The sequence below is a fragment of the Dermacentor andersoni genome, chromosome 10 (assembly GCF_023375885.2).
Source record: "Dermacentor andersoni chromosome 10, qqDerAnde1_hic_scaffold, whole genome shotgun sequence".
Classification (NCBI taxonomy): Eukaryota; Metazoa; Arthropoda; class Arachnida; order Ixodida; family Ixodidae; genus Dermacentor; species Dermacentor andersoni.
In genome coordinates, this window is record NC_092823.1 from 44774411 (window position 1) to 44800214 (window position 25804).

General features: G+C 42.9%; 1 protein-coding gene across 4 annotated transcripts in view; it reads right to left on the reverse strand.

The window, feature by feature from the left end:
- Positions 1-6385: 6385 nt before the first annotated feature.
- The window catches only part of LOC129380632 (uncharacterized), a 38740-nt gene continuing 19321 nt past the window's right edge, over positions 6386-25804 (reverse strand). For 3 of the 4 annotated variants that reach the window (XM_055062233.1, XM_055062234.1, XM_055062232.1), the window contains 5 exons: positions 21114-21260; positions 16600-16616; positions 14236-14303; positions 10260-10358; positions 6386-6702 (listed from right to left, as the gene is read on the reverse strand). In XM_055062233.1, the coding sequence (XP_054918208.1) occupies positions 6497-6702; positions 10260-10358; positions 14236-14303; positions 16600-16616; positions 21114-21260 (537 nt within the window). In that variant the 3' untranslated portion in view covers positions 6386-6496. Of the gene's footprint in view, positions 6703-10259; positions 10359-14235; positions 14304-14745; positions 14790-16599; positions 16617-21113; positions 21261-25804 lie in introns of all 4 variants that reach the window. The other variant, XR_008608810.1, reaches the window with a different exon arrangement.

The window sequence follows — 25804 nt, forward strand, 5'->3', positions numbered from 1 at the left end:
CGATGGCGATGGTTACTTACATGCTGTTCCCGAGGAACACGAAGGTGCCTAGCCGGTCATTGCCGAGTCCAGCACTTCAGAGGTCAAAGCGGAGCACTCGCCCTCTACTGGCAGAGTGCAAAAGTACGGTCCGCGTGATATTTGACCGCTGCGCGCATATGGTATCAGCGCCCCGAACGCGATTGCTTCGTCGTTGCAATTTTTGTTGTGCAAGTATTGGGCGGCCAACATTGGGGTGTGGGCAATACAGAGGTGTGGCCATTACTGGACGTTATACGGTATGTATGCCACAGTGCCTCACCCAGCTCATGCTTTGTGGTATACGATGAAATCCAGGGCCTTCGTCTTGCATTGGGACGGCATTTGGCTTCCCAGCCAACCGGTGGTGCACAAAGCGATGACCGCGATTGGGGCCCGTTATTGCGTTTGAATCACTGAGCACTGTACATAATAGAAATTGGCATTTATGATTGGAATCACACAATAATGATGACACACTCATTTGCTGTTCACAAATGCTCAATGTACAGGCGTTACGTTTTGATTTTTAATGTTCAGCCTAAGCTATGTGCTACACATTTCCTTGTGATGCAACAAATTTCAATAGAAATTCATTCATTCTGTTCTTGAAAAAAATTGCCCCTAAAATGGCCTTGAAATCAAAATTTCGAGGCCATTTTAGCGGTAATTTTTTTCATGGCTTCCCAATATAAGGTCAACCATGGAAGATCACCTGATTTGTGCACCATCTGCAAAATGTAAAAAAAAATCTGGAAAGATTGTACACGTGTAACAACGTTCTCATAATTGACGCATCAGGGAGCAGCCCGAGCCGATGATTACTTTTGCCCAAAAAGGTCGGAAACTGCAAGTGTTCAGGGGAAAACCACCTGGCACTGACAAAGACAACCCGGAACAATATCCCTGCCTTATCACCAATTTATTGCTGCGTTGCCCTTTCTACTTCACATAGACCACGATATTCGCAAAACGGTCACCAGGAAAGCTCGTGAGTACATGTTCCGGAAGAAAAGAGTGCTATAATATAGACATCCAAAAAGACATAGGCGCAGCGTGTTGTGTCCTTTCATTCTTTGGCCCATTTTAGCGATGCTTGCTTCCAAAACATGGCTTCGTTTTGCACAGTTACCCCCTTCTCGCCCCCTAAGACGGATGCTATACTGGCTACTACACTTCAAAGTCTGGCTTAGCGAGAAATATGCTTAAGCACAATGTGTCCCACGGATACTACGACTTCACACATTGATTTTACACTACATTGCAAAGTTCTCCGGCTTAACGAGGTGGGGTGTGCAAACCAGACGACGAAATGTAGTGAGACATCACGTGTCGTCCTGAACGTTTGCGAATACTTTGTTTCCCTCTTTCCTTACTGCTTATTAACAGCAAGACACCCTCAGCGTGTAGAGAAGGACGACAACGTTCGCCACTAGCACTTAGGGAGACGCCCAGAGGACGGCATAACCAACCGGTCCTTACGAGAAGCTTCGATGACTTGGGCTAAAAACACTTTCGGGAGACGACCAACCCTAGCTTTTTGAAGGGGTTATAAAGTTCGAGTGTAATTAGAAAATAAACTAAACGAGCCTGCGGAAGATTCATACGAGCACAACGGGGAGATCAAAATGACATTACCTTCTTTTAGCAAACTGCGGTGATCTTCAATTTATGCATCAGCGTTTGGAATATCAGAGTAGAAAAGAACTGTAGAGGGACGCACATATTTCCCTTCAAGTGTTCGAAAAATATTTTTTGCTTACCGATGCACGGTCATTGCTCAAACGTTTTCAGAAAAATCACATTTTGGAGTTCCCGTCGTTGAGTGTAAGCAAGGAAAATTGTCTGTGTCTTAAGAAAAAAGTGCAAAGTTGCCTCGCTTATGGAGTTTCGAGCTACTGCAGGGGGCGACGGCGCAAACATAAACATGCGTCGCCGACTGCCTGCAGCTGCAGAAAGCAGCTGGTAATGAAGTGTTTTGGTGTGTTCCAGACTAGCGGGAAAAACGCGACAACGCTCCAACGCCGGTTGTGTGTTTTACCAGAAGCTTCAACCTAATCAACCACAGCCCGTATGGAGCGCATCTCTGTTGTTAACAATAATCAGCTTGATAGACGGCAGGTGTGGTTCCAGGCTCGTGCCGCTCTGAGCGCGGAGTGCCAAGACCGTCTGGATGTCGGTGCATCTGCGATCTCCGTGGTGCCCTGGCGGCCACAGTTCTATGGGTTCAAAATCGCCCAAAATACGTCAGTGTCCCGTGCATTGAGGCCACGTTAAGCGCCTACGTGGAAACAATTAATCTGCAGTCGCCCACAAGGGCGCGCCACAGAATCCAATTGGGGTTTTGGCACGTAAAACTCCAGAATTCAATTGAAATCTCGATGGCCAGCTGTGTCCCTGTTGGTTCGCGAGTGCCGTTGTCGTATCTTTTACTACCCGTAACCATAGTAACGTTATCCGATATTTCACTGAGCCTTGACAATGGCGTAAGGTATCTCGACTATCTCCGACAATTTCCCATTGGTCTCATTTTGTACGCTATTGATGTGCGACGACTGCAACGCCACTGGCGGCGCTCAACATGCTAGCAGTGTGAGACGCCTGGTAACTGTCAGGGCGTTCTTTCTTCTGCCTATAAAGAGTTGCCTTTCGTGCTGAATTGCGTTAACAAGCCCAGTCTGAGAAGTTGAAGTTCTACGTTAAATCTTGGTTTCACTCTCAATGCTGCATCCTTCGGGCAAAACTGCCAAATTTATTTCCCACCAATGGCTGTGCGATATACAAGATATGGCCTAGAATATTCTTATCGTTTTGTGCAGCTTTGGAAAGTTGCGGAATTGCCTCCTTTGGGATTACCAGACAACAAGGAAACTTCTGTCGCACCAACGCAAGGTGGCTCTTGCAGATGTCTGGAGCGTCTGGCATGTCGCGCAGCTTGAGTAAAAGCATGCTTCTCCGCGCAAGTTTGGATTCCGCCGCAGACTATAGAATGAGACTCGGAACCGATAGTCAAACTTACCACTGTCTTCAGAAAAAGCTGTGTATAAGATTGAGTTTGTGTCACTTTCTTCTTTTCATATCTTGTGTCTGCGAGATTCACCCAAGTCGTGTAACTAAGCATGTTGTAATGCTTCTTCGTTGGAGTTTCGCGCAACTGGCTGTTCCACACGATTGGCTGATTGCTTTTTTAGCAGGATATCTTGGGGTGCTTCTCTTGCCGCAGCAAACGCAAGAGGGTCTCACTGTCAGAGCGATCGGTCCCAGTTATCTCACAAAAAATATTTTGCTTAGGTAAGTGGTACAGGCGATTCAGCCCATTTTCCGCGACTTCTCGTAGGAATAATCTATATTTTTTTCCATTCATTGTTCATTTGAAAGATGGTGCCAGCGAAAAAAAAAACGTTTATTTTACCCAGTTCAGACTTCGATACTTTATTTATGAAATGTATGAAAGCCTCTGATCCTACAGTTAGAATAGAACTGGCAGAACTTTCGAAGTTAATCAACAAGCGTAAGACAGCTGACATAAAGAAGTATAACATGGATAGAATTGAACATGCTCTCAGGAACGGAGGAAGCCTAAAGGCAGTGAAGAAGAAACTAGGAATCGGCAAGAATCAGATGTATGCGTTAAGGGACAACGCCGGCAATATCATTACTATTGTGGATGAGATAGTTCAAGTGGCTGAGAAGCTCCATATAGATTTATGCAGTACCAGTGGCACCCACAACGATAATGGAAGAGAGAATAGTCTAGAGGAATTAGAAATCCCACAGGTAACGCTGGAAGAAGTAAAGATAGCCTTGGGAGCTATGCTAAGGGGGAAGTCAGCTGGGGAGGATCAGGTAAAAGCAGATTTGTAGAAGGATGGTGGGCAGATTGTTCTAGAGAAACTGGCCACCCTGTATACGCAATGCCTCATGACCTCGAGCGTACCGGAATCTTGGAAGAACGCTAACATAATCCTAATCCATACGAAAGGGGACGCCAAAGACTTGAAAAATTATTGACCGATCAGTTTACTGTCACTTGCCTACAAACTATTTACTAAGGTAATCGCAAATAGAATCAGGAATACCTTAGACTTCTGTCAACCAAAGGACCAGGCAGGATTCTGTAAAGGCTACTCAACGATAGACCATATTCACACTATCAATCAGGTGATTGAAAAATGTGCGGAATATAACCAACCTTTATATATAGTTTTCATTGATTACTAGAAAGCGTTTGATTCTGTCGAAGCCTCAGCAGTCATGGAGGCATTGCGGAATCAGGGTGTAGACGAGCCGTGTATAAAAATACTGAAAGATATCTATACAGGCTCTACAGCCCCCGTAGTCCTCCATAAAGAAAGCAACAAAATCCTAATAAAGAAAAGCGTCAGGCAGGGAGATACGATCGCTCCAATGCTATTCACAGCTCGTTTACAGGAGGTATTCAGAGACCTGGATTGGGAAGAATTGGGGATAAAAGTTAATGGAGAATACCTTAGTAACTTGCGATTCGCTGATGATATTGCCTTGCTTAGTAACTCAGGGGACCAATTGCATTGCATGCTCACTGACCTGGAGAGGCACATCAGAAGAGTGGGTCTAAAATTCATCTGCAGAAAACTAAAGTAATGTTTAGCCGTCTCGGAAGAAAACAGCAATTTGCAATAGGTAGTGAGCCACTGGAACTGGTAAGGGAATACATCTACGTAGGGCAGGTAGTGACGGCGGATCCGGATGATGAGGCGGAAATAATCAGAAGAATAAGAAGGGGCTGGGGTGCGTTTGGCAGGCATTCTCAGATCATGAACAGCAGGTTGCCATTATCCCTGAAGAGCAAAGTTTATAATAGCTGTGCCTTACCAGTACTCCCCTACGGGGCAGAAACCTGGAGGCTTACGAAAAGGGTTCTACTTAAATTGAGGACGACGCAACGAGCTATGGAAAGAAGAATGATGGGTGTAACGTTAAGGGATAAGAAACGAGCAGATTGGGTGAGGGAATAAACGCGAGTTAATGACATCTTAGCTGAAATCAACAAAAAGAAATGGGCATGGGCAGGACATGTAATGAGGAGGGAAGATAACCGATGGCCATTAAGGGTTACGGACTGGATTCCAAGGGAAGGGAAGCGTAGAAGGGGGCGGCAGAAAGTTAGGTGGGCGGATGAGATTAAGAAGTTTGCTGGGACGACATGGCCACAATTAGTACATGACCGTGGTTGTTGGAGAAGTATGGGAGAGGCCTTTGACCTGAAGTTGGCGTAACTAGATGTCAACTAAGATGTCATTAACGCGAATTTGTTCCCTCATCCAATCTGCTCGTTTCTTATCCCTTAACGTTACACCTATAATTCTTCTTTCCGTAGCTCGTTGCGTCGCCCTCAATTTAAGTAGAACCCTCTTAGTAAGCCTCCAGGCTTCTGCCCTGCAGGTGAGTACTGGTAAGACACATCTATTATACACTTTTTTCTTGAGGGATAATAGCAGCCTGCTGTTCATGATCTGAGAATGCCTGGCAAACGCACCCCAGCCCATTCTTATTCTTCTGATTATTTCAGTCTCATGATCCGGATCCGCGGTCACTACCTGCCCTAAGTAGATGTATTCCCTTACCACTTCCAGTGCCTCGCTACCTATTGTAAATTGCTGTTCCCTTCCGAGACTGTTAAACATTACTTTAGTTTTCTGCAGATTAATGGAACTCATAATCTCTACAATTTCCCTGCTTTATGCTAGCTGACAATTATCCCCGTCACTGCTTGTCTGCTCCACAATTGATTAAATGACAATTTGTCCGCGTTTGAGCGCCTCAAGCAACTTGCTTAGTTCGGGAAACATTCCAACCCATGCACGTAAATAAAATGCATATTATTGGCGACCTTCCATCTTCGAGCATATCTTTCCCGCATATACTTCACATTATATTTCATAGACAAAACCGACATAATAGCCTTACCTGTTGACTCTTATCAGCTGCATTTTTATACCCCCCTAAATGCCGAAATTACTTTTACGTTCGACGGAATCTGCACCAAGAATGTTTCTTACATGGTTAGCATGGGTAACTGTCTATGTCGCCTATTTTAATCGTATTTGAGTGCGCTCTTATTATGGTGGGAGGGTCTAATAGGCGTTCACCATAGAGAGTAATCTTCTCACAGTTGTAACTACAGCTGCTAAATGCGGCGAGAATAGCAATCAGGTCACATTTACGAAAACAAAATTTACAAGAAGTTTAAAAAAAGAAATGAACAAGCAGTCAAGCAAAAAAAGAAGAAAAAAAGACAGGCAACACGGTTCGAACAAAGCTGGAGCAAAATATCTTTTGCTAAATATTCATCCTCATTAAAGCAATGATTGTAAGTCCACTTGAATAAAAATATTTAGGCAGAAATTTATTTATTGTAGTTGGTTTTAACTTGTTAGGGCGAAAATCACACAAATCGTGGCTTGCAGCATCTTGACATATCAGAGAAATTCCTGTGTCACGGTACGTTAATGTTGCTCATGTCTAAGCCACAATCACGGTGGGTCATGTGCATTATTTGAGGCATACTATCACAGCAGTTATTGCATTCTGCGCGGGAGTCGAAACCAGGCCTCTTAGATATGAATTCATAAACTTCTAGACAGTCGTAATAGGGGTAGTCGTATGTCTGTTCTAATTGCCACATGAAGAAAATAGGTTTATCTGAAAAAGAACCAAAATTACTATGATGAATAAGATAGCGAGTTGGGCAACTTGGTTGACATTCATGTTTGAAATTTGATTCAAGCGCACAACAGACAGATAGGCAAATGGACAGGACAAGCGCCATCCTATCTACTTCCCTATCTGCGTCCCAGCCTTATGCGTGCTTTAATCCTATTCCAAACATGTATTAAAATTATACCGTACTGTTAACTAGAGACGAATCTCCAATAAAATATGGCATATATTTGATTTTATTTATTCACTCCCACATACAAAAGTTCTAATAATAAATAAATAATTCTATATACGTAAAAAACATTTTTAGTGCGCACATAAAACTTGACGAAGCATTGCCTAAAGCCTGTTTACTATAGATGTACAAAAAAGCGAATTGTTGACGTAAGGAAGTCTCCAAAGAAAATGCTTCTTTTTCAAACACGAACGCCTTTTTGCCATAAACAAGAGAAAATTAGTCAACGCCTGTGATCGCTTGCAGGGTTTGAAACAATCTTATCGAAAGTTCCCAAGCCGTGGTAATTGTCATATCAAAGAATTGAAACGTTGCCCGCACTCAAGTTTCGAAAGCCTTGATTTTGCCCATTTGCATGCAGAAGGGTGACGAAGCGCTAAACAATGTTATGTTACGCGGCTGTTAAATAGTGGCAATACCACATCGGCACCACTGCCTCGTGGCTCTTAGAAAGCCTTCCACGCCTCGCCTTAGGGTCCAAGAAAAGACTTCTGCGTTAAGTGCGCCGGCATCAACTCGGATAATAAGCAGCCACCGTCGACTTCTCCTGTGCTCTTTCACAGGCAGGGAAGCGCGTTGTAAAGTCAACCTGTGTTAAAACGTCACACGCCAACAGCTGCGCCGTAACAAAGAGCCCCGCGACAGAAGCAAACAGTTTTCACTATCAGATGCATCGATTTTCCTTTAGAAAGCTCTCTGTTCGTATTTAGAGACGTGTGCTCATCTGCTGAACTGACTGGCCGAATGTTGAATCGAACGCGCATCGCCATGGACAGCGCTAGGCTGGAGGCATCGGGTTAAAGCAAAGGTCTCTACGGGCCCGCGACGATCATCACTCAAAGTGTCGTGTCGCTTCTGTGGCCTCTCATTTGGAAGGTCTCAGCATATAGTTGCACACATACTGCCGTATCGCCTCGTGGTTATTAGTGGTTTCGAAAAGCGGGCTGCGTTCGCTATGAATTACTGATCACCAAACTTCATACCGTAGGGCCTAATATCGCTCATCCCCGCTGCTTCTTGTTTTTGTAGGCGTAAACCAGCAATTCTTACTTTACCCTATAATTTCTAATAGTGCTTATCTACGAATCCCACATACATTACTTACTTTTTCTATTTTTTAGACTGAACTGTTTTTGAATATGGGCTACTTGGTAGTACTATGCACGGAATGTCAAGCTTTAGGCGCCTGAGACGCTTAGCGCGCAATACTTGGTGGGCGTCAGCTCAATCGAAGCCGCGCAACTGAATGGACGCCAAAAGTCGCACATTGGCGACAATCTAGGGAGTCTTATACACAATACGGGCATATCAGGTAACATCTATAATAAGAACGTTTCGGCGCGCGAACATAGAACAGCGTCTTTGTTTCCCCAAGTTGCCTTTTACGTTCCTTAAATACTGCTACCCTACGACTGGCATATCCGATACAGTTTCTAGCAAGCACTTCACGATGCCTTAAACACCACAAGTATCAGAGCAGTTGCACATCCATTTAATCGTACTAAATCGAAATGCATGATGGAGAATTCTGTGTTACTTAGTTCACGACAGGGTTTAATAGGTTTAAGCTCGATTATTGGGAAAGGTTGCTAGGAGCCTCGCAACCGCTTCTGATAATGGCTGCTTTATAGTTGGTTATATGTAACTTCATGCCCAAGAAGTGTCAATTAGGAAAAATTCTGTTAGTCTAGTGGCCATTTTGCTGAAGCATTCGATAAATTTAAAACAACAACAACTAGAAATAAACAGATTTGTAACATGAGCACGACAAAAGCTCAAGAAGATAGGAAATCTTTGTAGGCACAGGACGCATGAACAATTTGAGATACTACCGCCGCACTGAACCAATGTTTATTTAAGTTTCTTTAATAATTACAATGTTTGGGATTTAGGACACTCCCTAATGTCTTCATAGGTGTACCTAATGTCTGAAATCTCATTTCCCTCTCACTCGCCCTTTCTCTCAAGACTCAGCGCAGATTTCTCAATTAGTTTTATCAAGCTGTATTTAAAGAAAACGCGAGTAGCACGTACACTGATGCGTGAAGTTTCTACCGGCCTCCTGTACTCCCCACCTGCGCATGTTTTTTTAAAGCAGACATTCCCGACCACTGCAAAGGGCGATGCAAAGGATGATCGGAGAAACTCGTCGATGAGCTGCAAACAGGCCGCACTCTAAATGGCAGTTATTTGTAGCAAGTTCGCTATTGTACAGATGTATGTCATTGTTTACTGTCGCGAAACAAAAATTATTGATGAAGCGTAATTTTCTCCCTGAAAGCAAGTTTGAAAGTTAGTGTTGCGTCTTTCGTTAAAAAAAAGAAGAGCCAAGGCTGTGAGGCCTGGCACAGGTTCTTGCTCCCTGTGATTTTAACGCACATATGCTGTTAAACTATTATAGAAGCAAAGTCAGCTAATGCGCTTTCAAGCCTCGTCACACCCTATTTCATCGCTTGAACCAAGAAGAATCTCCTGAGACGTTGCTAAATTGTGGCTATGCTAAAATAGTGCAAACATTGGTAGCACAACCCCTTATTGGTTAGGCTACAAATGTTCACACGAAGCTTCCATTAAGGCTGGTGCCCTTCTGAAACTTTCTCGTTCTATGCCTTTTTAAAATTTTCTCGAATTTCACGAGTGTCATCTAAGCAACGTAACGAAACACCGTGATGCGTGAACTCATTACACTTTTACAAAACATCTGACAAGTTGGCAAAGGTACGTTGCGAATGGTACTTGGGCTTCTGCTCAAATACAACCATACTTGAGCTGGTATTCTTTCGATCGGAGGATAGTTAAAACGTGATTGTCCATCCCATGTGAAGGTAGAGACAAGCTAAAACGATTTCTAGAATACCGTAGGCAATTTTGCGGGAAGAAACAGTAAAAGCTTGCTCTTTGAAATTATTAGATTTTTTTTGCTTGAGATCAAAACTGGTATTTTGAAAAAAAAGAAGAACATTGAAAATACGTACGCGAAACTGCGTATTTCTCAGGTAGGACTTCAAGGGAGCAAGAATATAGTAACTTGTATAGCTTGATAAGGAAGAACTGCAAAGGTAGGCCACTTTCAAGCAAATAGTTGATAATCGTGTGGTTCTTGGTCATTATGAGACATATTAGTCAGGTTATCGCTGCGTAGAGGTATCTTCTTTCAGGAGACATAAATCGCCACAGCCTCGAAAGTTATTATGTTTAGGATTTATGGTAAAGATGAATAAAAGTCAAGCACCCTGTCAGAAAGCCCATCTTAAAATTTGCAACTGATGCAATGCCTGGCATATACTTAACAAGAGCGGCTTACCAGAGAATGCCGTTTTGTCGTCACGCAATATAATGCAACTATTCGTGACGAATATAACTGTGTACCTTGGATCCACGGTCGGGGGAAGTTCTTCACTACCTGCAAAATTGCGAATGCCTTGAATGTTCCACGCCTAAAGATGCCTAAGATACAATGATACGTAAAGAAGAAGGGACGACCCTGTTTTCTTACTGCTGTCCGCGAGTCTTTTCATCTGTAACCTAAGTAAGGTGTCATTTTCTTGTCTCTGTGGATATCGCTATCTCGAAGCGATGGAAGGGCTTGCGTGCCACCTCGGTGAGCTATGCCAAGCGTAGTACAGCTACTGTAGTAGGTGACCCCTTGATGAACAATACCCTAGATGTAGTGTCCGAATAAATGATATAGCTTGACTGCAAGCAGTGGTGTAGTCAGTACTGACACCAGATTAAGATGTCTAACGTTTTCCGAACTCATCTCCAGGTACTCACAGGCGTTCCTGTAGCGGCTGCGACAAATCGTGGGAGAACGGAATAGCAAAGTATGCTCCCTTATTCACTGCCAGGAAAACACCACGAGTAAGAATTTAGCGAAAGAAGCAGTGCAATTTATATTCTAACAATTTGATAATTTTCCCTGCGACAGGGAAACAGCCAAAAGAAATGGTGCAGCATAAGCAAGTCAGTAAGAAAAAAGCTAATGTTAGCCGATAACATTGTCAACAATCGCATTACTTCATTCCAGATAAATATTCTGCAGAAACAATCGACAGTGATTGTCAATGTAAGCGAACCAACGAGCGAGCGGAAAGCTCTCGTCCTCGTCCCTCTGGTTCCTCCCCTCTCGCCTAAGAGCACATGCCATTCCCCAGCTTCCGGGGACGAACAAGCGAGCGAGTCACAGAATCACAGTGCGCCCCCCTTTTCCCTGTCTCTCCCCGCCACTCAGTTTTGCAAGGGTTCATGCATGACGATGCTCCCGCCCTTTAGTGTTTTTTGGACGTTCTGTATATCATGCACACGCATTTCGCCTCGCGGACTGATTTCTACAGTAGAACAGTTCACGAAGTTCTACTCCGTGGCATTCGTAGTTCGGCGAGGACAGTTGGCTAAATTCTGAGCCGTAACTACGTACTACGTTATCCGTAAGTGCGTACCATGTTGCAAATAATTTATTACCCCCGCGCTATGAATTCAACTTTAGCATTGTCTATAACGCGCCGCTAATTTGTACAAATAAAGATGGTGCCTTGTTCAATGCACTGAGGAAACCGGGGAAACCAATAAAAAGCTGGTGTAACGCATGAAAATAGGCGCGAGAAGAGGGTTCAGTAATTAGTTGCAATGTTTTTAATTAGGCCAAGAAAGTTGATGTTTCGTCACACATTACACTTAACATGCCCCTGCTTCCAATGAATTACAATTCTTCATTGACTTTGGGAAACCTTGCGGAAAACGTGAGTGTGATACTCCGCAACGCTGAACAAGTAATTTTACACAAAAGTAACAATTATTGTGCGTAAAATAAACAGAAAGACTTCGGTACGTGTCGGCCGTAGGGTAACGCTGTTTCCTTTAAATTAGAAATTTGTCTTTCTTGGCCCTGTGAGCGAAGCGGGAAAACTTGTTAGGGTTTTATGTAGCGCCTTTAAGCGAGCTAGTAGTGAAGTTTAACGAATTTTCATTCAACCTCTGATTATCACAGACACTGCAAGATGTGTGTGCGTGCTTGCCCTTGAAGTATCAACATTTTTTTTTCAAAGTGTAAACTTCGGCAGTAATCTAGGTTTCTCAAGAAAAAGCGTGGGATCCACTATACATAGTATTTGAGTGCTTGTAGTCGTTCTAACAACTTTATATAAGAGCGGGCTCGCAATTCTTGTGTGTTATCAAGCTCAACACCTAAACAAGCGATTGATGCTGTCGAATACTTTAGGTAAATGCAGTTGCTGGATAATAGCGAGCCTACGTAATGCAGTGCAGTCAGTTCTATATACTGTGATCTTTATTTTATTGTTAATATTTAAAGAATCACCCGTTACACGTAGCATAATTGTACTTTTTTAGCTAGATTACTCTGACAGGCAGACAACATATGCACAAAAATTGACAGCGAATACTTGAACAAATAAGTTGTTGCTAATTAGCTTTCAAACTAATTGCTGTACGCCAAACACTGCTTGTAGCCCGTGCATATTAAAGCCTGATCCAATTGGAACTACTTCTTAGGATTACACCTGTTTCGAGCAAATGCATCACCGCTCTAGTAACTGTGGAGCTTCAATGCGGAAAAACGTGTTTTGGTAAAAAAAAGTAAGTAGAACAACAGTGAATTTTCACAAGACTGACTGTACTTATCTCAAAACTGGTTATAGTTTCAAAATATTTTTCAAATTAATGTTCATTGTGAAATGACACGCTTCCATGCGTATTTTGTAATATGTGCACGAGCGTAACTACAGTTTAAAAGCTAATTAGTGAAAATTTGCTTTTGCGTATTAATTTCCAGTGTAAGTAATGTATGCCTGCTTGACTATTGCAGCTCAATAAGTAGAATGGAGCTAAATGCTACAGGAAATAAAAAGAATGGTTAATCTGAAAATGAAACACCGAATATAAGAATGACGGCGATAACGGATACGAATATCTTCTTTTACTATGATAAGCAATTTCTTCCATAGCACTGAAAGTTGGGCGAGAGCGATCTCACATACTTGGGCGATCTTTCTGAATTACACTAAACCTTCCAGCGACGCTGCTTCCGTCGAGCAATTGCATTAGGAACTAATTAGCTGGCAATTACAGCAAACATTTCAAAAGTTTGGCCGGGTATGACAACCATTTAGAACGTAGTCCTCATCCTTCAGTGCCTGCATAAAGAGTTTTTTGCAGAATCCTCACTTTACTTTGGCCGGATATGGATCGGCTTTTAAGTTCGCATGCACGTTAGCCATACTGTTCCCTCCTTTTCGCAAAATTTGATTTCAGTGGCTGTCATACTTCTGCCGGCAGAGCTAGCGAAGTGCGACACTGTCCTTGAATCAAGTATCTCGCTACAAAGTGCTCGTTCATATAAGTAATTATCTGCAAAGTTCATAATTATTCAGTACGCGTAAAACTCTGCCTGCACGTGGCCCATATCCTGCTCCGATTTCCACAAAACATGGAGAAGGTGGCCTGTTCAGCATGTGGACGACACCGTGGGTGCCTCGTGTACAACGCACGAAAGTTTCTTGAAAACGCGCACTGAGTAAACATTATTATGGTCCATAATTAAGCCTTCAACGTTAAAATTTCGCAAATTAACGCGCTTTCTACTACGCCAAATGTGAGCCCAGTGAGGCGCAGTGTTCTCGCGGGGCACTGAGAAACACCGGATAACAGCTGCGTAACGCTTTTGAGCATTTACTGAAGGAAGTTTTTTACAAAGGCTGGAATTTATATACATACATTTAACATCGCATGCGCCCTTGAAGTAACCTTTCCCATTTTTCCAATATATTTCTCAATAACGTTTATAGTTGTCTCAACAGATGTTCAACGAAATTGTTTGCAATGGCCGTAAATAACCAAGGCTCTTCAACCTTTGCCCCATGCAGAAGTCATCAAAATTCTTTTCTTAGCTCGAAATGTGGACCTTGTAGTACCCAAAATCATGTGAAGGTATTTGTCGAATCATCCGCGATTTCAAGGGGGCCCAACAGTCTGGCAGCCTTTGATATTTTCTATAAGCGTGCATTCAACTAAGATAACTTTTATCGCGCATAACAAAGAACATATTTCTCACTTCAAATCAATATAAACAAGAAGCGTCATTTAGTTTGCTGAGGAGACTAGGCGAACCAACTGGGGTCCTTGTGTAACGCGCGAAACTAGTGAGAACTGCAATTCTGCAATTCTGCATTTATTTTTTTAACACCTAATAAACCTACTCACTTGAAATGTGACTACACTAAAGCAATGCTTCCTTAAAGCCACAGGTTAATTTTAGTTCTTACCATTCGCTGCAACGTCGAGGAGAGCGGTCCCAACACCGTCGCGAGCTATAAACTTGAGCTCGTATTTGCTGAAAATAGGCGTAGGGACTTCTTCATGAGGTGGCTCCACAAAGTTCGTAGGAAAGGTTTATGGCGGTTTCTTTTTGGATTCTATGGTGTAGCGGACCTTACTGAATAAATATAGGCTGCCCTTGCCTTTATGTGATTGCAATTTGTGTTTTATTAGACAAACGCTAGACAGACTAACGGCCCTCCTGTGGAGTCGGTGGAAGACATTGCCTTTCTGGGCGGGTTAATGGGTCGTATAAGTCATTGTGAGAGCCTCGTTGAAGCGACAACTTAACAACCGCCACTCGATGTTAAATCGCCTTCCAACTTCTTGCCGGCCGCTATCATCATCATCATTGCCGTCGTGGTGGTCGCAATTATCACAGTTCTCGTCTATATAATTGTAATAGGCATCATCATCACCACAGTAATATTTATCATCATCATTATCATAGTACTCACTGGCGTTATTGTCCGACATCTTCAGGCACTATGTTCGGGATCGGCTAATTGAAGATGGTGAAAACAGACGTTAAAAACAGGTACATCCCATGTGCAAAACATAGAATACTGACGCTTCCGGCATTTGCTGACGTCAGCTTTATTACATACCTAACCTTCACCTGTAAATATTTATCCACTTAATTACGGCTGTAACTTCTTTGGCGTAGTTGTTTTTTTAATTATTAGCTTCTTAACAGAAGTTGAACTCTTTGGTTTTATTTATATATGTGTCACTCATTTCAGTAACATCCAACAATAATTTCTGAAGCAGTTTGTTTCAGGCACAATTACTTCGAACAGTGCACATATTTTTTATCATTAATTTTATGAAAGCTTGCAACATCTGCGGTGACACACTTGCCGGTTTAAAAACAACTAGTAGGACCTTTGCCTTTTGGGCTATTTAGACTTTTGCGGGAACGTCATTTATCTGAAAATCAAAGCGGTGTTGTTATGTCGATATTGTTGATTTATTTTTGGCTTACCTAGACAGGAACGTCATGTCACGGCTAGGCAAGACAAAAATCTAAAAAGCCTTTCGTTATGTGGATGATTTTTTATTCTAATTGTGAGGACAGCTGTGTGGCTGGCTCTGTTCGTCGGACGTTGGATCTGTTTGAAGAATGCTTAACTCCGCTCACACTCACACATGAGCTTCAGGAGAATGGATCCCTCAGGTGTTAGATTTGAAGGTATCTTTTGCCCGACAACACGTATGCTGGATGTATAAGCCCCGAGCCAGTAAGCCTCTATTGTCCTATGCATCCGCCCATTCAAAGCTGCTTAAGAGAGGTATCGTTCATGCTTGCTTGCATAATGCACTAACAAAATCCTGTTATCAGTTGATAGAACCAAGTTTCAGTTTGCAGATCGCTCGATTGAGGGTGGCAGGGTACCCTAGCAACCTTCTTGTCTCAACCTCGGAGAACTTGCGTAGTAAGTTAAGCACTGATCCTCGCGGCATTGAGCCTCAGGTACATGATCGAAGAAACAAAACAGCTGTTATCCCGTACGTTCATCGGATTTCACACAAACTTAAAGAAGTAAGACAAAGAGCAGGTATCGATGTCGTTTTCCCTGCTCCAAATATCTTGCACAGCTTTGAGTATGAACTAATTCTGTTGCTAAGGGATGTAGATCTTGCAGTATCAATTATAGAAAAAAGTACACAGTTTGTTCGAAAGGTGTTGTGTACAAGATACCCCTGAAATGCGGGGTCGGTCTTATATAGAGTAGACAGGTAGATGTCTCAATGTTAGGATGCAAGAACATAGCAATAAAGTGCGCAAAGGGCGGGAAGGGTTGTAGGTGTCCACTGCGCACAATGCGACTGTATTCCGCTTTGTAAAAAAAAAAAAATAAACACAATCTTATTTAGGCATCCTGATTAATACACTAGACTTATCATTGAAACAGCACCGATCACTGAAGGGGACTCGGTTAGTAAGTAGTCAATTGTACTAACAGATAAATTACTTGTTTTTTTAGGTCGCCCATGCGCTCTCGTTCATCTGAAGGCGGCGGTCAAGGACCCTTTGAATTGTGAATGCATACTCATGTAGGTTTCGTGCTTTGGGGGGGGGGGGGGGGGTGCTTTTGTCTTGGTGTCTCGGTATATATGCGAGTTACTCAAAATAAAAAAAAAGTTGGAAGTCAGCGCTTGTCTTCGTCGTTCTTTTGGCCCCTGTCTATGTACGCGCTGCAAGTGAGGTTTAAAATGCTACGACCGGTTTTCTTGTACACGCCACAATTTTTAATATCCTCGTAATAGTATTTTTTTACTCATTGAAATTTTAATGCAGTAATACATACCAAGTTTTCCAGCGGTGCTAAAGGAAAAAAAAGAACGCATATTGATCGTATTAAGATAAAACAGGTATTTTCGAACAAAAAGTTAGCTTAAGGTAAGCGATGTATTATTTTTCTTTGTTACAAAGAAGTAAGCCGGGGTTAGAGGCTGGAAGGCCTGATGAAAGCCTCAGCTCTCTTTTGCAATTTCACTTGTTAGATCACAAAATAAATAGTATGACCACCAGGATATACACACGTATATGGCAACTGCACTGTAAGTACTACATAGGAGCAGCTAAGAAGCAGAAGGTAGCGCCATAAAGATGCTATTCAACTGTGAACAACATTACCTCGACGCAATTATTGTTTAGTCCTGTTTTTGAACACGTTCCAAGAGACACCAATTTGCAGATCCGTTGACTCCCTATTGAGAGTTACGATTACATTAAAGCTGAAGTTTTCTTTGCCATAATCAGCACGAGTTTTATAGACTACATATATATATCTCATTAGAAGCAGTCTTCTTATGGGTAAATAGCTTATTGGCGTTAATATCCCGCAGCACACCAAATTAGTTAAAGTGATTCAATTTAATGTAACCGAACATGCTAGATAACGTTTGTGAGGAACAGCCCTTTGTCTTGTCATTATAAACAGAATGTACCACAAAGCTCTGTTACGGAGGATTAGCAGTCTATGGCGATTAGTAGTTACGATGGTCATCGATTGTAATATAGAAACGTTTATTCGGGAGTAAATAAGGACGTAACACAACCGTAGTCTTAACCATACAGGTACCAGGATTGGCTACTTTGGAGAGATAGCCATTATTTTGCCAAAATTCAAGCTTTGGAAATTTGTATGTTCCAGGACATGTTATGGTGGAACCAAACGTCTAGAAATCTAATACAGACAACTCATGTATTTCAGCATCTGCCAAATGAATACGAATAATAAATATTTAATTATTATTATAGATGGGCCTGAAAGTGATTTCTTTTTCTGATTGATTTTATAAAACTTTTTTTATTACAGACGGAACTTCAAATTACACAAGGACCTATTTTCTTTAAGTTTGCTTTACATTAGTTAAATTACTGTGAAAAAAAAAAGGTATCTTGAAGTCTTAAATGGACGTGTAAGCATATGAATGCAAAAGCAATGTCGGTCACGGAATATTTCTGTGACTCTGTGTGAACGCCTCTAATTTATGCCTTAAGTAATTATCTACAGACATTACGCATACTACAGACTTTCACATTTCGTAGTGGTAAGCAGTATGCTAACTGAGTGCGCTCCCCAACGACAAAATCTTGCTTCACTACAGCAGTCTGCTGGCTGGTTGAACTGGTGCCACGCAAAACTCTCATCTGTTATCTGCACGAATGAAAAAAACCCATGTGTTTGAATTATATACGTATATTCATATATCGAAGCAGAATCGACATGCCTACTGAATAATAAATGCAGGCACCGGCTTTCTAGACATCGTAGCGATGACGCCAATTTGTGATCGCAAGATAAGAGTGAAAGTGCCTGCCTGAAATGATCGCCTAGTGAAAAAAACAGATTGCAATTATGAATTTCTGCACAATAAGCAAAAGAAACAATTATAAATATGTGTAATGCAGAATAGGCTACCAAGGGCAGAGTGCCGCTCACATTGGCCTGTAACGTGAATGAATCAGCTGTGTCTGCTGCACATGGAATAATGCTTGCCTCGACTTAATCACGCAACCGGGGCCTACGAATGAAATGAAGCACGTGTGTATGATAGATTACAAGAGGTTCTTATGGTACTCACTTTTTAAATGCCAATTATGCATGTCATTCTCGCGAAGATTTATGGGGCTCCCGGCTAGAAATTGTATATTTATAGGCACTGATTAAATATTCGATGAGTGTGCATCAGAATTCACTGAAATAATTTCATTTGCCGACAAATTTAGTGCGTAGGGTAAGAGAGCTGCTCCTGCCTTGCGCTCCTCTGGACCTTCTACGCCAACGGTTCGATCTTCAATGCCCTTTTTGTCTACGCTGGACGTAGCAACGTCGCACGATTTCTGTAGTTTGGTTTTGACGGCTTATTTCTTGCCTTAAACTGCTTGAAGGACTGCGAAAATGGCACCAATAGATGTCCCTTGAGTCACTGCTCCTACACATGCGTTTCATGAATGTTGGGACGCAGAGAAACAAGAAGCCACCTGAAAAGACCGCGTTTATTTGTGTGGTGCTGAAGAGAGCGCTTCAATCTTCTCTAAATAATAATGCGAAATGGTGTTGTCGACCAGGGAACTGAAGAAGAGAACGAGGTACTTCACTCCTCACGTCAACGCTTACACTGAGTAATGTGCTAAGGTCTGGAGACTCAGCGTGTACTTGAACAGGTATACTACAAGTACTTCAACAGTCGAGCTCAGAGGACCGGTGGCTTCGTGTGCGCGGCCTTCCCGCGCGCTTATTGTCCAAGATCGGGCAATATGAAGTTTCAGAGACGCGGTGAAGCGAAAGGCAGCGCGAAGGGTTCGCTTCCCGCAGCCAGCACACTTAATAACGACGTGGTTGCGAGAGCGAGGGCTTTAGGTCACCGAGTGAAATCTCTTCATGTTGGTCTATGCATGCGCGACATCATGCTTGTTATTTTAAGTTTAAGGCGAACGTCATCGGTAATTTTACGGCCAATAAAACTACAAGCCTTGCCATCAATGCTTGCTAGCAACCGCTATCAGTGATTTGCCTATAGGAGGAAACGTTTACTTAGTTTCTCCCCTCCTGACCATTTTAGTGCACTGATTGACGATGTGATTATGAGGCACGGCGTAGTTGGGGCACTCCGGAAATTTTTGCAACCCATGTTTTTTTAAAGTGGACCTAAATCAAAGTACGCGGGCGTTTTCGCATTTCGTGCCCATAGAAATCAAGCCGCCGTGGCAGGGATTCGACCTCGCGACCTCGTGCTTAGCAGCCAAACACCGTAGCCACTAAGCATAAGCAACCATGGAGGGTAAAGAACAAGCTTAATATTAGAAATTGATTTGCTTTGCAAGCAGTCTCCTCCGTACATTACTGTAGTCAATGGTGGTGAAGTATGGTGAGCGAAATAACCTATTTTCGTCAGCCTTGATGATTTGCTGCTGACCCATGCACTTAAGATATCCACGGCAGTGACGTAGCCAGGTATGGACCACAATGGGCACGCCCACCCCTCTACGCCCTCCCGCTGTACTACATCTTCTGGCTTGTTCTAAAATCCACCTTCTGTCACCCGTAGAAATTGTTCGCAAGGATTCATAGTTTTCGTCTGAAATTTTGCAACTAATGCAACATTCTTTTTGTCAAAACATAGGACCTTGAAGAAGCAGTTCCGGCACGACGTCAGCGCAAACATATTCATTTAGAAATTGTCGGTTAATATCTGGTGAACGAAAGACTAAAACTAAGTGTTTCTGCTGACATGTAGTAAGTGGTCACTGACCACAATAGAATGCATACGATCATTGTTCTTCTCTTCGCACAAGATTGAGGGACGCCGTGACCTTGCTTCTTCCTTAGGGCTTTAGCGGAAGGCTTAAAAACACTCGAGCAACTTGAACACAATCCTTTCCTTGAAGGCATAATTTCCATCGGCCTCTTGCAACCTCTGGTGAATTTCTGCATCATTCTTTCTCACTTAACATGAAATTTCCCACAGTTTCACAAGAAATTGCTGTTCATATTTAAAAGACGAAAAATTGGTTGCACAAGTGGAGGCACAAAATTCTGCCTTGCATTGCAGCAGTAAACCTTATACTAGAGTTAAACCGGGCGATTTCGAGTACAAAGAGAATATAGCGGCTCCGCTACACACTCACACTCTTTTACTGAATGACGGCATGACCTTTCAGGGCAGTCTTTGTAATATATGCTAAAGAGGCCTGGTCCAGCAACAGAACTCTTCTTGGCCATTCGGTTATTTTAGCAAACTTTCGTTCAATAGTTTGTGTGAAAGAGTCAAATGGTAATATATTTAACATTTAAAGACTTCATATCAGGCGGAATCAATGTTGAGTTAGCAAGCAGGCACACATATTGCAAAATATCTTGAGAAGTGCGTGCTCTGGAGATATTATAGTGGGGAGCTCTGAGAAAACAATGCTGTGGGTTTATATATAACTGCTGCTTTTTATATGGCAACCTATAAAACACCTTAAGTCTCAATTTTAAAACTTAGGTTACCTTTGAGGCATACTGTAACCTAGAATTGAAACATGATCGATATGACACACAATTAGCCACGTAGACATTAGGCACATACTCATTTCTTAGGTATTTTGCTGGTGCATCATATGTTGTATCAAATGGCGGAGCGTGCATTTAGGTTATTATTCAGCGGAAACTGTTGCATATGGTACAAAAAGCAACACGTTCGTCGTTCTTCCTCTTCAATGAACTGTTTCGCAGCAACATGAAAACATACGATGCAGCCTGATTTACGAAGACTTCGAAGCAATATGAACGGTACTCGGAGGCCGCAATTTTGAGAATCTGCAACTCACATTTTCAAGCTTTCTGTAGAAAATAGTACGGTATACCCAGTCGCCATCGGTCCCCACGAAGGTGGAGTTGAAGCACCTGTATGGTGATTTCTTGTAGGGGTCTAGTGGCATCAGGCCCAGAAGGAGACTTTTCTTCTGGCTCAGCAACTGTAGGTAAGCAGAGTTGGACCCTTCATTAAGAGGCTGACGTTCACATGGGCAATGCTATAAGTATGAAGTTCTTTGAAAAGAAAGCAGGTGAATTATATAAAGCAACAGCTTTTATTGTCTTTCTCAAAGGTCCCTGTCACTACCAGAGTGTACAGATATCTTTCCAGAGGATAACATAATTTATGCCAGTACGAGAGCGTATTGCAAAATAAAACCTAAACAAATTGCGCACCTTAAGGGAACGAAAGCGTAATGCAGACTTAGGTTTAGAAGGTTTATTAGAAGGTACAGAAGGTTTATTTGGAAGCTGGAACATATATGCAATGGAATACAAGGAACAGAGGTGCAGTAAAAGAAGCACAAAACTGAAGCGAAGCACACAAAGTGACCTGCATTGAGTTAACAACAAATGCCTCAGCCTCAAGCCAATATTTCTGCAATTTCACTTGTCTTAGGCCTTAAGAAGTCATCGTATCTCAGGTTGAGCCTTCGCTTATTTGGCCTTTGTTGATCGCTCCATTTCATTATTATTCTGAAATTTTTGTATTGCTGGAAACCTTAGAGAGGAAAGGCTTCTTTAGAATTCTTTCTATCTGTTAGAAACGCTAGAAGGGGTTTTCTGGCCCAGCAGTAGCGCACCTGCAATCTTCGACGTAGATATTATTATGTATTTATTTTTATTTATTACATACAACACACCCTCGGGTCCAAGCAGGTGGGTCACTTTAAAAAAAACAGTAATCATAAAAAAAACGACAATACAGACTCTTTGAAGAACTAACATAGATAATAAAACACGAAATATCAACAATGGAATCTGTTTCAAGAATAGTGTATACGATATAACACAACTGAGTACAAAACAACAACAGAATCTGTTTCTAGATTAGTGCTACAATTTCTGAATTGTGCTACAATAACATGTGAAATGGTGCAACAGTGATACTTCAGTGTGGTAGGAGAGACTAAGAAGATGTCTGGATTAATTCGTTCCAATCTAAGACCGTGAGTGGAAAATCGAAATACTTATATGTGTTAATTCTAGCAAAATAAGGTGTTAAAAAGTTAGGATGATGGTGCCTTGTGGGTCGAGTTAATCAGGGTGATAAATATGGTGATGGATCTATCGCAAGTTCGCGGTTAAGAAGCAGTGAAAGGAACTCGATTCAGAACTGTTTTCGACGCGTTTTAAGAAGGGGAATGTCATTGGCTGTCATTATCTCGGCCAAGGTTGAGGACTGGGCGTACTGGTATAGCATATTAGAGGCTCTATTGCGTAACATTTCGACGACACACTCAGAAAATCTGTGTCTTCTGTGTGTGTCGTCCAAATGTTGTGCAATCGAGCCTCTAACGTTATTTCGTATGGCGAGTCAGTTCGTGAGAACTTGTTATATATAAACCGGACTACTTTCCTTTCTATTGTTTCAAGACACTTAATGTTTACTTGAGTACATGGGTCTCAAGCTGCACTGGCGTACTCTAATTTGGGTCCGATTAACGAATAATAGCACTGTAGTTTAACATTGCTAGGGGTGGTTTGAAGTTTATGTTTCAGGAAGCAGAGCTTTCGTAAGGCAGATGAACAAGTATTGCTGACATGTATATTCCAGGATGAATTAGCTGTTAATGTAACACTTAAGTACTTGTAACTGTCGACTTTTTTCAATGACGATGGGCCAAGTCTTTAAGTAAAAGACAGAGGTGTTTTTTACGTGTTTTTGGTGTAGAAAACACTTTGGTCGGTGTTAACAACCATTCTCCATGAATCTAGAAGAGATGAAACAAGCACTAGAATGATAGTGAAAAAGCCTTTGAAATTTATGCTACCTCCAATATGCATATATTACCGTGGTGCAGCAACAGCCAAGGAAAAAGTAGGTAAGCTTGTATAGGTAGAAATGTTTGAGCTGTTGCGTGATTGCCCGCCTCATTCTTGACAGTTAATAGGAAGTGACCCGACCTTGAATTGAAGCACCTCTCGTCCTGCCACTCTTTACACATGAAGCAGAAATTTCGATACAAGATTCTTGGTTTGGGGTGAAAGCTTACGGACGAATTGTATATGAGTAAGTGAAAATACATTTTAAGGCCTCTGCAGACCGTTCCGACTGCAGTAATGTTTTCTGGCGGGCTAGAAGAGGATGTATTTTTATAGCAGTGTTACAGCTCATACCAAGCATATGTATAAGAAAGGACAGGACAGAGTGCTGACCTTCAACTAACAGTTTTATTAAGGGCAGCTCGCCAATTCTTTTGGACAAAATTACAATCGAAAAAAGAAATACTCGTACACCATCACCTCGCCGTCGTTCTCTAGCAATACCAAAGGTCATCCCCTGTGTACTGAAACGTACACGTGCTTTTTTCTTGATTATGCTAACGCGTGTACTAGTTTATATTTCTGCGGTGACAACTTTTAACCGGCTAACAAATGGTGAACCTTATCGCGCGGCTCAGGACGCACCGGCGTCTACCGGAAGTTTCTCGCATGTTTATTGATGATTCTATTAGTTGTCAGTTTTCACCGAATCTTGTGTAATGTGAGTGTACGCGTGACGCGAATTGTGTAGCACTTTCTGGAAGACACGCGGGCACGAAAGGTCACGCTAGAACTTTCGACAAGTCATGTATAAAAGCCGACGCGGTTAACCGGCTGGTCAGATTTCGACAATCGCCGACTGGGCTCGACTCTATCATTGGGCTTTGAGTGCCACTTGTCATTCAGGGCATAGATTATTCCAGTAAAGAGTGATCGTATTGAAGTCAGGCTTTTGACAGTGTGTTACCTACACCGGCACAACAACGTGATATTTGGTGGAGCTGCTTCCGCGTTCGTGTGCTATACGCCCCCGAGAAACCCCGACCAATACCCGAACCACGAGTATATGACCGACGTCACTACGGACCATCGAGCGAACCGCACGCTATAAAAATTGCCACCGGAACACGAACTTCTACGTGAGACGACTAGGAAGATCGTGGGAAAGTCAATTGCGACGATGACGGATGCAGCATCCCCTGCAGCCATCGTATGAAGCAGCCCAGGGCGCCACCCACCTTCCGTGGAGCTTCGTTCGACGACCTAGAAAGCTGGCTCGAGACTTTCTGAAGGATATCAGCCTTCAACAACTGGACCTATGAAGATAAATTGCGCCAAGTATACTTCTCTTTCGAAGATACCGGGAGGACTTCGATCGAGAACCGGTAGTCTACTCTTACAACATTTGACCTATTCCGCAATAAATTCTTTAGGATCTCCACAAGCATTGTCCGAAGAGAAAGGGCTGAAGTTCTACAGGAAGCACGAGTGCAGCTACCGAACAAGAACGTTGTCATCTTTACGGAAGAAATGACCCGTCTTTTACGGCTTCCGACCCGGAAATGTCCGAGGAGAAGGAAGTTCGCCTACTCATTCATGGTGTGAAGCACGAAGCTTTCTCGGGAATAGTACAGAACCCTCCGACCACCGAAGAGTTTTTTGTAAGGCCACAACAGCAAGAAAACACTGGAAACGCGAAACAGGCAATTTAACCGGCGCGCACTCAGGACAATCTATACCGAAGTTCAATCACTGTGAACCGACGACCTGCGCGGGACCACGACATCAGTCGTACGGGAAGAGATTCGCAAGTTCCCTTCACCGCAGCGTCAAGTGGCTTCGACTACTGACTTCGCACGTGAGGAGATCGAGCTATCGATAAGAGGCCCTGAACCACCGCAGCCCCAGCCAGAGGTGCTGAGCTACGTCGCTGCCGCCAGCCGTTACATCGCCCTTCTCGCACACGTCAGGCCCCGCCGCAGTTCTGTCGCCAGACAGTGCCGTCACCGCCGCTGCAGGTCGATCCTTGGATTGCCCTGAGGAAGACGGGCATTTGGCGCATCCTGGACTACCACCCACTGTGCTGTCACACTGGAGAAGCGAGCTACGTCTACCACCGATGCCCATACCACGTGATGGGCCTACGAGGGTTCGCCGTCAACGCACCGCATCCACAGCAAAGCTAACGACCATGTGACATCACTGATTACGGTGCAGCCACGCAGTAGAGAACTAGATGTCGTTCCAGTTCGCCTTCACCAGGGCGCTACCAGGTCACCGCATAACTGACCATACAGTAGCTTAGCCCGGGGCTGGTCCGTAAGCCCCTACCGGAAAACTGAAGAGAGCAATCGATGGAGGTGTGGTTGCTGTTCATCGGCTTCTCAATGGGAACCGTAAATCTGCGCAGAAGAAAGCGCCGGTAATGGACAGAAACTTAAGTCATGAATGTATACACATGAACAAGGGCACAGAGATTGCATGCATGAAAGAAGTTACAGCAATCAGGGATACGTTGGCCCTCTCGGATTCAGCCATGCCTAAGACGATGGTCCGTGTTACTGAACAAGCTTTCGATAATAATCAAAGTCTTCCAAAGCATAGGCAAGCACAGCTCATAGGTCTCCTCCAGCAATTCAAGGACTGTTTCTCGTCATCATTGTGAATTCGACAAACATCACTTGCTAAGCATCGCATAATAACGGAAGGATGCGCTCGA